Genomic DNA, 14,646 nt, shown 5'->3' with positions numbered 1-14,646 from the left:
TTTTCTTTTTCTTTTTTAGAGCTTGAGAGTGACAACAAGTAGTAGTGAACAACAACTTTGTTTTTTTTTTTATCAATAACAGTGAACGATGGCGTCAAAAAACTTTGTGCAACCTGCAATTCCGCGCTTTGATGGCCATTATGACCATTGGAGCATGTTGATGGAGAACTTCTTGAGGTCTAAAGAGTATTGGCAGATTGTTAAGAATTGAGTAGCAGAACCAGCACCAGGGCACAGTCTTAACAAACCAACAGAAAATTGAACTTGATGGGTAATGATTGAAGGATCTCAAAGCAAAGAATTATCTTTTCCAAGCTATTGATGTTCAATCTTGGAAACCATTCTTTGCAAGGACAAGTCCAAACATATATGGGATTCTATGAAGAAGAAGTACCAAGGAACAATAAGAGCAAAGAGGCAGCAGCTCCAAGCACTTCGTATAGAGTTTGAAATACTCCGAATGAAATCAAGAGAATCAGTTTTGATTTTTTCTCAAGAACAATGGCAATAATCAACGAAATGCGGATTCATGGCAAGAAGACGAAGGACGTAACAGTAATCGAGAAAATACTTCGATCGATGACACCAAAGTTCAATTATGTGGTGTGTTCAATCAAAGAGACAAAGGACCTTGATCAGCTCTCAATTGATGAACTCTAAGGTTCATTATTGGTTCATGAGCACAAGTTGATCCAACAGGACAATGAGGAGCAAGCTCTGAAAGCTTCAACTAACAACAACGCTACGATTCAGAATCAATCAACAGATCGAGGAAGAGGAAAAAGAGGTCGAGGCAATAGAGATGCAGGTAACGAAAGTGGAGGACGAGGTAATAGAGGCAGAGGTAGAGCAAACAATGATCGAGGAAACCAATACCAAGATAATCAATTTCAAGGAAAAGGAAGAGGACGAGGAAGCCACCACTCGATTACTTATAGACCAAGATCAGTGGACAAGTCTAGTGTGGAATGTTACAGATGTCATCGGTATGGCCACTAAAAATCTGAATGCCGAACTAATTTGAATAGACAACATGGAGAGATGTTAATCTTGTGGAGAAGGAAAAAAAAGTATCATTATTAATGGTTTGCCATGCAAAGGAGGAAACCAACAAGAATTTATGGTACTTAGACACAGGCTGCAGCAATCATATGTGTGGAGAAAAGTCTGCATTCTCTGATTTTGATGAGTCATTTCGCGATGATGTGAAGTTTGGTGACAATTCTAAAGTCTTAGTTATGGGGAAAGGAAGGGTGACAATCCAAACCCAGGGAAATTCTACTCAATCCATTCTAATGTTCTCTTTGTTCCAGACTTGAAGACCAATTTACTTAGTGTTGGTCAATTGCAAGAAAAAAGATACGAGATTTCTATCAAAGATGGAGTATGTCGAATACAAGATGTGAATATGGGATTAATTGCTCAAGTAAACATGACGGCAAATCGTATGTTCCCATTTTATCTCTACAACACTACTCATTCATGCTTCTCAGCAAAATTGAAGAATGTGGCATGGCTATGGCATTTTCGCTATGGTTACATAAACTTTGGTGGATTGAAGACTTTTTAGCAGAAAAATATGGTGACTGGTCTTCCTTAAATTACAGCTCTCTCTGAAGTTTGTGAAGAATGTGTTGTTAGCCAACAACACCATAACCAATTTCCGCAAGGAAATTCATGGAGAGCAAAGAAGCAATTGGAGCTTGTTCATTCTGACATTTTCAGGCCAATAAACCCATCTTCCAATGAAGGTAAAAGATACCTAATCACTTTCATTGATGATTTTAGTTTAAAAACATGGGTACATTTTTTGCACGAGAAATTAGAAGCTTTTGCAGCCTTTAAAAATTATAAAGTGCTTATTGAGAAAGAAATTGGCAACCCAATAAAAGTACTTCGCATTGATCGTGGAGGAGAATATAACTCACATGAATTTGTAAATTTTTGTGAAACCCATGGAATCAAAAGGCAACTTACAACAACTTATATGCCTCAACAAAATGGTGTTTGCAAGAGAAAGAATCGTACCATTCTAAATATGGTTCGAAGCCTTCTAACAAAGAGCAACATATCAAAAGATTTCTGGCATGAAGCAGTCAATTGGAGCATTCATATTTTAAATAGAAGTCCCATACTTGTTGTTCAAAATATGACACCGAAGGAAGCATGGAAAGGACAAAAGCCATCGGTAGATCATTTCAGAATTTTTGGGTGTGTTGTCGATGCCCATATTCCAGATCAGAGAAGAAAAAAACTATATAACAAGGGAGAGAAATGCATTTTTCTTGGTCTTAGTGCTCATTCAAAAGCTTACAAGCTCTTCCATCCTAGCACCAAGAAAATTGTTATTAGTCGCGACGTTGTTTTCGATGTAGATCAAACCTGGTCATGGAATGAAAATGATGTTAAAAAACAAATTCCAGCTGTTTTTTATGAAAAAAATGAAGATGAAAGGCAGCAGCCAGTAGAGAATGAGCGACAACCAGCTCCAACAACTATTCAAGATGAAGAGCGACCTTAACATATTAGAAAAAAATCTACATGGATGACAAATTATGAGGTAACTGAAATTGCTCAATCTGATGATCCACTTACACATTTTGCTTTATTTTCAGACTATGACCCTACTATTTTTGAAACGGCTATGAATGAATCAAAATGACAGAAGGTGATGGATGAAGAAATTGTAGCAATTGAAAATAATAATACTTGGGAGTTGACTGAACTTCCGAGAGGGTACAAGACAATTGGTATCAAGTGGGTGTACAAGACAAAATTAAAGGAGAGTGGCGAAGTCGACAAGTACAAGGCGCGCTTAGTAGCTAAAGGCTACAAACAAGAGTTTGGCGTGGATTATAAAGAAGTTTTTGCCCGATTGCAAGACATGACACCATCAGATTGGTGATTGCTTTATTTGCTCAAAATTCATGGCCTATCTTCCAATTGGACATGAAATCAGCACTCTTGTATGGTAACCTATAGGAACAGGTATTTATCAATCAACCTCCTGGTTATGTGAAGATTGGAAGTGAATATAAGGTATATAAACTCATAAAAGGTGTTATACGGGCTAAAACGAGCTCCACGAGCTTGGTATAGTCGTATTGAAACCTATTTTTTGAAAGAAGGTTTTAAAAAATGTCCATATGAGCATATGTGCTTATATGTGGATGATCTTATTTTCACGAGAAATGAGAGTGCCATGTTTGATAAAATTAAGAAATCCATGATGGTTGAATTTGATATGTCTGATCTTGGAATGATGCATTATTTTTTGGGTATTGAAGTGGTGCAATCTACCAATGGAATTTTTATCTCTCAAAAGAAGTATGTGCAAGAAATCTTAGATAGGTTTGAAATGAAGAACTACAATTCTGTTAGTAGTGAAACTCATCAAAGATCCTGAAGGAAAGAAGGTTGACAACACTCTTTACAAGAAAATTGTGAGAAGCTTGATGTATTTGATTGCCACACGGCCTAATATTATGCATGACGTAAGTCTCATTAGTAAAAACATGGAATTCCTAAAGGAGATGCATCTTTTAGCGGCCAAGAGGATTTTTCGATACTTGCAAGGAACTCTAGAATATAGGTTGTTCTACAAGAAGGATAAAAAGTCAGATTTGTTTGGTTTTACTGACAGTGACTATGCAGGTGATCTTGATGATAGAAAGAGTACGTCTGGCTATGTATTCATGATGTGTTTAGCAGCTGTTTTATGGAGTTCAAAGAAGCAATTGATTGTCACTTTATCAACAACCGAAACAGAGCTTGTTGCTGCAACTGCATGTGCTTGTTAAGCCATTTGGCTGAGGAAAATTCTTGAGGAGCTGCACTTCAAACAACAAGAATCTACTCTACTTTATTATGACAATAGTTCAACAATTAAACTTTCCAAGAATCTTGGTTTGCACGGAAGAAGCAATCACATTGATGTCAAGTATCATTTAAGAAACCTCACAAAAGATGGAGCTATTGATCTTATTTATTGCAAAAGTGAATATCAAGTTGCTGACATATTTACCAAACCCCTCAAATTACTTGTGTTTTAGAAGTTGAGGAAGTTACTCGGTGTCTGCACTTCGCAAGATAGTGATTAGAGGGTGTTTGGCTGTTGATATGTACTAAATTGAGTGTTTAAAAACATCAGTTTAAGAGATGGATTGATGAAAAATATCATCACGTGGGCATGTTATTATTAGGAATTTTTATTTAATTTTTCTATTGTTGCAAGACTTGGCTTATAGTTATTAACCAGGTCTATAGGATGTTGTTAGTGGTTTTTTGTACGTGTCAAGATCTGTTAGCATGATCCTTAGTTTTACCCGGTCCATAGGAGGTTACGTATTTACTTTTCTGTTTTACATGTTCAGATGAGTGCCTAGTTTAGTGGTAGACTGTTGAGTTGTAATGCCTACATATAGGCTGCTTAGTTGATGAAATTAATGTGATAAGAGAATTCAGTATTTCCTCTCTCATCTTTTAATAGTTCTGTCATCTATTTACACATAGATAAAAGCTAATTTTTATCAGTTTCAACTCACTTTCTATCCATCAATCCAACCATATCTCTATATCCATCCTGATTGTTTGATTTCTTCTATTTTAGGAACTTCTGTGCACAATTACTTGCCAAAGCACAAGCGACAGCAGAAGAGAACAAGGTACTAAACACTTTTTTCTCACCATTTCTTTTCAATTAATTTAAACTCCCAATCTAATTTTTTATAGTCTAATAATTGATTTCTCAATATGCAAAAGCAAGTTTCAGTAGTTGTTGATGGAGCCTGGCAGGAAGGCAAATTCGAAAGAAGGTTATTGTGAAGCCAAAACTCGAGATGATAATTGAGATCAGCCCAGACATTGAAGAGGAACCTAAAACGGATAAATCTGAAATTTGGAAGCCATCGAGGGGAAAATTAGAAACATTATCAGTATAGGTGAAAATTGCATGTAAAAGGGGTTGAAAACAACGAGGGGCATTTGGGTCTTTTTGTGTTGGTGGATGGGGTCAAGGGGGGCATTTCATCAATTTCAAAACAATGGGACATCTCCAATATTCAACAAGAAGTGAGGGGGGGGGGGGCAACCGTAGCTAAAGATCTCATTTATTAAAAGAATGATTATACTATAGCAACGACCACTAGCGACTGTCACTATAAGTCCAATTCCCTTTGGCATAGCGGCGATTTTTTGAACAGTTGGCTGTCGGTGATACAAATAGTGATGAGGCTTTTTGCGACAAGCAACGACAGCCATAAGGACTGTCACTATAGGGTTTTGCGACATTTATTTACACTATAGCGACGGTCACGACCATCGCTATAACCAAATTTTACTGTAGTGTTAGTTTTGCATCATCTACATTTCCTTAGAAAATGCATGCTAAATCTTCTTTATATAGGTGATATAAGCCTAATTGTTTTAATTTTTATTTATGGGTGTTAAGGCAGATGTTTTGAAAGGAAACCAATTGAAGCCCAATGTTAAAGAAGACAATAAAGGAAGGGAATTCTTGAAAGAAGATAAAAAATATAATAGATTGATAACTAAAATAATGAAGCAAGAATTTTCTTGAAAAATACGACAAAAAAAGGAAGAGCTTAAAAAGATTAAGAAAAAGAAGGAAGGACTAAGAAAAGAGAGAAACTCTTTCTTGCTGACGTAACTCATATCTTTTTTCTCTCACTTCCTTTTCTTTTATGTTCTATATTCTCTTTCTTCGTATTTAATTATCTTTTTCCCTAATTAATTCTCTCTATCAACTTTTCTGGGACTCTTACTTTTATCCCTAGTTTTTCGTTTTCTTCATCTCTTCTATTATTTTTATCCTTGATCCCCTCTTTTCTCTATTTTTTATTTATTGTCATTCTAGTTTTCAAGGATTGATTAGCTAAACTTTTAGTCAAAATTAGATGAGAACCCATGACGAACAGTAAGTTTGATTTTCTTTGATAAAAACATGGAGGTAAAATTGTTTGGTTTTTTTTTTTTTTTGTTCAATAAGTATTTTAATTAGGATTATTATTATTTAAATATAAAATTCTTTGATTTGGTCTGAATTTCGGTTACATCAAATGCTTAACCTTTTTGTGTTAATTTAACAACGTGCTACATGCAATTTTTAGATGATCAAACACATATTTTTGGATTATTATTTGTAAATTTCATTACCAAATATTCCAATTATAACAAACCATTGTTCAATTTAAGTTTAGACAAAAATTGTCAAACAAATAAATTTTACAATTTTCCCATGGTAGATCTTCAATTCCTTAACCATTTTTCTATTATTGTTCTTGGTTTTAAATTTATTCTCGCTTTATTTTCAAAATCCAAAATTTAGATTTTTTTTTTTTCCTTTTATTTTCCATTAATTTTTGTTCACTTTTGATTTAATCCCCATGGATCGATCTTAGACTCTCGAGTATTTTACTATATCACTACTAGTCCTGAACTTAGGATTTTGAAACTACACTATTTAAGTTGTAGCAAATTATATTATTAATAATTATAATAAAAAATATATAAAAATAAAAAATAAAAAATTACATTACGTAATTGTCCTACTCCTACATCATATTAGATATACATTTTCTCAAGGGGTTAGTGGTTAATGGAGGTAAAGATGAGTTCAATGGGATTTGAACCTAGATCATGGGTATCAACTCTCCTCAAGCTTTTACCACTTAACTAAGTGGCACCTTCCATGATAATAGATATACAATAGTTAAAAACAATATTTAAATGTAAAAAAATGTACATAAGTGCATAAGAAATTTGGTTAAAAAACAAAACAATAAAAGTACCTCTTCTGGTGATATGGCGGCATTTTCAAGACTTCGTTCAATACATGATACTAAACCAAGTCCGTCAGCTCTGGGGTTGCTTATATGATGAGCATCACAGTTAATTGAACCTCCTAAGTACTCGGCAATAATGTGTGCACCACGATTCATCGCATGGTCTAAGCTCTCCAATACCTATAAAAAGAATTGTTGAATCTTTACATAGAACAAAATAGAAGACTTTCATTATGTAACAACATCCATATAAAAGAAAATTTTTAATTCTGTTTTAAAATAAAGATTAGACAATAATTAAAATGAAATGAATTAAAATTGCAATCGCTTCTAAGCCATAAATGTCATTGTTGGACTTGGGAATCAATGGGTTGTATTAAATTTGGTACAAATATATACAGCCCAAGATATTAAATTTCGATTGCGATGCCTATTTTGGTTAGTTTGTTAATGAAATTTTTTGTACTAGTATTTTGATCAGTATGAAAATAAATATAGTTTTCATGAAAATATTGAAACAATAGAAATGCATTTGAGCCATAAGAAATATAATAAATAATCATATGAAGTGTGAAAATAAAATTTAACAACTTCTAGTATTCTATATGAAAATGAAAATAATAAGCCATATTAACTACATATATCTTCGTATGTAAAACTCTTAAATTAGGGTAGCGTTTCGTAGATAACATTTTGTCCTATATGGCGAAACAATTTCAGAATGGGCTGATTTTTTACAAAGATGATCCCCTCAGCATAAAGATCATTCTCGCAAAATATCAGCCGATTCTAAAATTTTTTGCCCATATAAGACAAAACGTGTTGTTTAGAACATTATCTAGAATGTTATCTATGGATACTGACCCTTCAAATACTATACTTTGATTTTTTTTAAATATGTACATAAATAAATAATTACTAATAGATTAAACTAATTAAAACATGTATTATTGGATGTTTATGCATATATGATTATAGTACAAAAAAATAAGTTGACATATAACTTATTATAATTTATATCAATAATTATAATTGGATATTAATAATTCCGATTGAAATTCACTATTCATCATAATATTTTTTAAAATTAACACCGATTTCCTCATAAATATATATGTAAAAAGACATTATATCAACTAAATTTCATGTCAACCCCTGAGAAAATCAAAATATTTCCATATATTTTGTGGACATATGTAATAATAGAATACTATAGTACAGACTAGAACCCAAATAAAGGTATTAAATTTCGGTTTAAATGTTTATTTTGACCAACTTGGATATGAAAAATGTTTCGTGCAGTTTGGAAATACATACAATTTTCATAGAAAGCATGGAATATTTAGAAAAAAATCATTAAAACTAAATCAAATGATAAAATAGACATAAAACACACTTATAAATCATCAAATATAATCCCACATGTGGTATGGAAACAAGATTAGTAGCGTTTTGTTATGCATTGGTGATGGTAAAAGAGTGTCTGATAACCGAAAATAACTATATTCTTTTTGGGAATGAGAACAATAGTGTCAAACAAGACAATAAGTACAACATATATATATATATATATTGCTATATTTTTTGTTAACTATTTATTAATAAATTATTAATATATCCAAGTAACTAAAATATAAATGTTCATGAAAGTGTTGATCTTCTTAGACTAAATAAAATAAGATGACATGCATATCTCTTACCAAAATTAGTAATCTTTAAATCACATAGATGATGATGATGACGACGATGACTACAACAATGATGATGATGGAGATGAGTATGATCATCATTAAACTGATTTGGTTTAGCTATATTAGATTTATTAAAATATATAAATAATTTTAAAACTCAATTTGAACGTTCATCGAATGGATTCAACTCAAAAATTAGCAATTTGACACAAATGAGTCAAATAAAATTATATTGAATTTATGAATAGTTTTTAGTAAGTAAAATATTTATTTTCTATTTTTCATAGAAACATTAACAACTAAATAAATTGCTCAAGTTTTTTATTTGACACCCTGTACTTTTAGATTAAACACTTTGTAAAGTTGTTATAAGGATATTTTAGGTATTTTTCTTAAAAAAATCTTTAAAAGATTCTTAATAGACTGATATTTTATTAAGTGAGACTTAAATGGTACGTATTCTTTACTAAGGGACCATTCGGTACATATTCTCAATAAAGAGTCCTTCAGAGTCATTCTTCCTACTTTAAACCTCAAAAATCGTTGAAAAGGTAATTATGGTATTTTCTCTTCAAAAATCCTTTTTAGATTAATATTTGATAAAAAGGATATTAAATAGTCTATTTTTTTTTAGAAGGGAGTTTTTGGTACATATTTTCAAAAAATATGTCTTTACAGTCATTGTCCCTAATATCTATACTCTTAAACCTCAAAATTTTATCTTATTGAACCTTCAAATCTAAATGACAAGATGGGGATTTTAGGGAGCTTGATGATAGATTTTGGGAAGAATCTTATTATCAATAACATCCTTTGTATAATCCACAAAAAATTTCAAAGTTCTATGAATTAATCAAAAAAATAAGAAACAAATCATAAATTTCATCCTCCTTGTATAAAGAAAACAGGTTGATCTATCAAAATGAGTGCTAAAAATTGAAAATTTTCCAAAACAATAGACTATTCAAATTAATTTAAAAGATGTTAAATTACCGTTTCAAAAAATTCAAATATTTTACATAAGTGGGAAATTTTTAATGTTTTATAATCCACTAATTTTTTTCCTTTTTAATTTATAAATGGTTGAAAAAAAAAATATGCTTTATAAAACAGTAAATTTTTCCCCCACTTACGTAAATGTTTTAATTCTAAAAAGGGTCATTTATAGTTTTTTGAATTAAATGAATGGTCTATCATTTTTAGAATTTTCATCCGATTTGGTATCTCCCCACAAAAGTATCCTCTTAACATACCAATATTCCGGAACCTTCACCCATAACAAAGCCATCTCGGTCTTTGTCCCATGGCCTTGATGCTATTTGTGGATCATCATTTCTCTTTGATAAAGCTTTACAAGCATTGAAACCCCCTAAGATAGCAGGAATAATTGGAGCTTCGGTTGCACCAGCAATCATCAAATCAGCCTCACCTCCACGAATATGATTTGCAGCAGCATAGAAACAATAATTGGAGGTAGCACATGCAGTTGAAATTGAATAGGTTGGTCCCATTAAACCAAGTTCAATTGCAAGAAACGCGGAGCACATGTTTGGTATGGAATTAGGAACAACAAATGGAGTTACTTTTCTAAAACCCTTCTCCTTTAGCATCTGAATGCCATTAGTAATCGTGTTAATACCACCCATGCTTGTTCCAACAATCACACCAGCTCGCTTTTTCTCAATCTGCAATCAAAATGCAATGAGAATAAGACATCTAAACGTCCACATATAAGGAATCAATGAAGCATGAACAACATGTTCATGATTAAATCAAGGACCAATCTAGGGAAGAAGGTAGCCAAAAAGGATGATTTTTTATTTTTATGTTTTTGAAATTCTCATTTCAGTGCACTATTTATTTTGATTCTGAATAGGATAAATTACAATTCTTTGAATTAAAATATTTCACTTTAAGCAAGGAAAAAGTTTCCTATTCCCACTTTAATTTTAGCTAATGGTTTAGAAAATTCCAATTTACAAAAGAGTAAATATTTTTCTGTTTTAAGTGAAATGTTCCAACCTCAATTAAAATATTTCACTTCAAAAAGGAGAATTTTCTTACCTATTTTATAGAGTAGTACCTTTTTACCATTTTAATTTTAATAAATTGTGAAAAAATGACCCTTTTATAAATCATGTCAAAAACTTAATCCCCAACTCAACACATTTATTAAATAGGTAACATTTATAATATAAAAAAATGTGTCCAAAGCCTAATACAAAACTATAAATCTCCACCTATGAAAAAATAATAGTAATAAAAAAACATCTTTCTATACGAAAATTAGATGACTAAAGTTCTTTGATTTTTGTCCTCTACATCCCCCCGGCATCAGATCATGTTTTTTATCCGATGTTTTATCCAATGCGTTTTGTAAATCAGGTTTAAAAGTTTCAGAATGTGCTGATTTTTTGTGAGGATGATCACTATGGTGAGAAGATTATCCTCACAAAAAACTAGCCCATTTCGAAACTTCTACCCTAGTTGACAAGTTGAAGAATCATGGATCATTCATTTTTTTTTTGTAAATCACTTTTGATAGTGTTAGAATTTATAGATTGGGTTGATTTTTTGTGAGGATACTCCTCACCATAGAGATAATCTTCATCAAAATTCAGCCTATGCCGAAACTTCTAACCTTAATTTACAAAACACGTTGGATAAAATGATGATCATGATCTTGCCCTTATATAAACATATCACAACCCATAGCAATTAGAATCTTAATAAGAATGTCAAATAGAAAATTTCAAATATACCCTAATTAGATTTTAGGCAATTCTTTGGCCAAAATTAAAATAGTAAAATATTTTCCTAAGTAAGATTTGAAATCTTAATAAAGGTTATTTGGGCCGCATGGATTACCACATTGACAATCCAACGCAACAGTGTACTAAATTTCAAGGAAAAAATTTAGATTCAAAAAAATCAAAATTTTCTTTTTTTGGAGTACTCCCAAACTTAAAATTAAAATTAAGCGGTGAAAATTAATATTTTTTCAAAATTCTTGTTGTCAAAGTTCTTACAATTTCATCCTCTACAAATCTTTCTCACCGGATCATGATTTTTAGATGCCAACATGTGAGCTCAGGATCAAGCCTTAGTAAGATTTCAAATCTTACTAAGTTAGTGAGGCTTTATGACTAATTCATTAAAAATGCTGTAAGTCTGTAGGGCTATCTGGAGGTTGATCCACACTTATAAAATAAACAACAGTTATTATTGCGTACGCCAAAACGTCCTAATGAACATGCAGTGACATCTTTCCATGTTTGTAAACGTGAATTATATATCAATTTATAATATTCCTAAATTCAGAAAAGTTAAAAGTGAATTTGTTTGACTCGCCAGGTGGCATACTCAAATGACTCCATGACGTGGACAAGATACTCAGATAAGATACTAAATTCTTCGAGAACACTTGAATTTGGTTTTAAAACTCAGTATTTTATCTCTGTCGTCCCAGTGGATACCCACTTGACTTGTTCGAGTCATCATAAACCATTTAACTCGGTTTACAATTACTTATTAATATGCAAAAATAATTATAATTTTTTAATAAAATCAGGTGGATTAGAAGATGCTCAAACATAAGATCATACCTTATTTAGGTAACATATATTTAAATTATATAAAAAAATGAACTATTTTAAGCAAAAACCCATTGAATTGGCCGAGTTTTATGGACTCTTGTCAACGTCGTGAATTGATCTACAATTCATCATCCCGTCGTTGGACAAGAGTTGAAATCATGAATTGATCTACAATTCATCCATTGTATCTACAACAACAAAAATAGTGATATGATCATGCATGCATGAACACTTTCACCAAGTGCAATTGAAGAAACCAATTAGGAGAAACAACGACCTTAGAGAGATTATCACCGCCAAGGCCGGCATCTTCGATAGCCTTCTTGCCAGCAACAAGGCAATAGCGGAGGGTATTGTCGAGGCGATGATCATACTTGTTAGAAATGTAACCTTCAGATGAGAATCTCCTAATCTGGGCAGCGAAGTGGGTGGGAAATTTGGAAGCATCAAAGCCATCAATGAGAGTGATACCGCTTTCACCCGAGAGTAGTCGATCATAGTAGACATCAACATCGTTTCCGAAAACCGAAACCAAACCCATACCAGTAATAACCACTCTCTTCTTCGGATTCTTCTCTCTCTTCGGAGCTGAAGCCGATATCACTAGAGTTGAAGGGTACTTCTTGGTGTTGAAATTAGTGAAGAGGATACGATGCTTAGAATATTGTTTGTGGAGAGGCTCCAATGGAGAGACACGAAGCGTTAGTGATTGGAACATCATCTGCATGTTTAACAATGCAACGATAGCTACAACTATAGAGTTACTTTGTTACTGCAAATCTGATTTTATAGTACTCATTTTGATCCACCACTGCACAACATCGCTGGGAGCAAATTTGTTCACGTCACGATAGGCACAAATGACGTAGGTAAATAAAGAGAGAATTTCTCCCTCCTGTCCTAAGTGGAAAAAAATATACATATCCTGGTTGTAGAGGATGAAATTCTATGAATTAAAAAAAATAATTCAAAAACAAAAGTTATTTTTCACCATTGAATTGTAATTTTGTACTTCAATAGCCATCCAATTTCAAGGATCAAGTTTGAAAAACTTTTTTCTTACAATTCTTTTTTTAATGTAAATTTTTTCATCAAATCTAAAAATCTGAGGTGTTAGATTGCCAAAGTTTCTATTCATACGGCCCAAAGACCTTATTTATGATTTGAATTCTAAAAAAATTAAATTTTTGGGCAAAGGACTTATTATAGGCACAACGCTCACAGACTATTCAGTGCTTAATTGCCATGTCAAGCATACAAGGGTAGTTTTGTAAGTAAGAAGAATACTTTTATAAATTAGGAAAGGACTTATGGGTGCAATGTTGACAGACTATTCAGTGATTGGTGGATCTCAGATTTTTATGAGCAAAGGTTTTTCACATCTTCGTTCCAGACATTTAAAGTTTAAGATTTCTAATCTTAGAAGGGATTCGTTGGACCACATGGATTACCACATTGGACAACCTTCTAGATTTCGTGAAAAAACTCATATTAAAAAAAAATAATAAAAAATTCTGATTGATCAAGGTGTTAATTGGATGGCTACCGAGCATCCAATTTTAAAACTAAAATTCAATGATGAATTTTTTTTATTTTTTATTTTTTATTTTCATTTTTTAAAATTCATAGAATTTCATCGTCTATAATCACATGACATCAGATCTTGTTTTTAAATGTCACAAGATGATGCCAATAAAATTCCTTTTTCCATTGTGAATAAGAGAGAAATTTTCTCTTTTTAGTCACATGTCAAACGTTTGTCATTCTTTGAGCAAATTTGTTCACTCGATGATTCAATCACATCAGTTTAATTTGTATCAATGAGAGAGAGAGAGAGAGAGAGAGAGAGAGAGAGAGAGATTATTGCGATGTTGAGGTCTCAAAAAAACGTGATGGGCCAATTACTTAATAGACCCTGCAGTTGGGACGTTCCTTTTAAATGCACTCTAACTTTTGGCATGGTATACTGGCAACTCGGTCTAGTAAAAAATCTCTTTCTTAATGCTGCTTCACCCTGATAAAACGTCAAATTCAAATCGTGCAGATTGACAATTCAAATCATCAAGATCAACTTTCAAGTCGTTGATGTTGACAATTTGAAAATTTTATCTTAATGAATCAAGTTCAAAGGACAAGATTAATGATTTGTATTGTTGATCTTAATGGTTATAAAGGGTCAATCTCGACTATCGGAACATATATTGATCTCAATGATTAGAATTGCCGATCTTGACAATTTGAGTCATGGATCTCGCCAATAGAGAGCCGGTGAGGGGGCATTAACAATGACAAAGCTTACTCAATAAGCTATCAAGTTACACGAAAAAGTCAAGTGTTGTTTAAAATGAAATCCCTTCATCAGGTTCATTAAGTAATTTTTCCTTCCTAAATTCTATTGATAAGAGTCCCACCTACTTAACCAGAATGCATAAATTAGCTTCACAGAGCTGTCCACCACAACTTTTCTAGTACATAAAGCAAGAGGGTTGGGATGGGCAGAGTAATACCAATTTCCTAAGGATCAGTATTTCAGCTTCGTTCAGGCACTTGAACTTT

The 14,646-nt window shown here is 32.4% G+C and overlaps 1 protein-coding gene across 1 annotated transcript; it reads right to left on the bottom strand.

Moving 5' to 3' along the window:
• Nucleotides 1-6,689: 6,689 nt before the first annotated feature.
• LOC147387896 (3-oxoacyl-[acyl-carrier-protein] synthase I, chloroplastic-like) lies at nt 6,690-12,817 on the bottom strand. The gene is made up of 4 exons (XM_086420246.1): nt 12,329-12,817; nt 9,748-10,179; nt 6,810-6,983; nt 6,690-6,704 (listed from the first exon to the last, which is right to left on the bottom strand). Exons 1-4 carry the CDS (start codon nt 12,815-12,817, stop codon nt 6,690-6,692), a joined length of 1,110 nt encoding a protein of 369 aa, XP_086276372.1.
• Between the last annotated feature and the right edge of the window lie 1,829 nt (nt 12,818-14,646).

Source organism: Akebia trifoliata, chromosome 13 (genome assembly GCF_017979445.1).
Source record: "Akebia trifoliata isolate Shusen 1 chromosome 13, ASM1797944v1, whole genome shotgun sequence".
NCBI classification, from domain to species: Eukaryota; Viridiplantae; Streptophyta; class Magnoliopsida; order Ranunculales; family Lardizabalaceae; genus Akebia; species Akebia trifoliata.
Note: the sequence above shows the minus strand (reverse complement) of the source record. Positions and strands in the feature narration are given on the sequence as shown.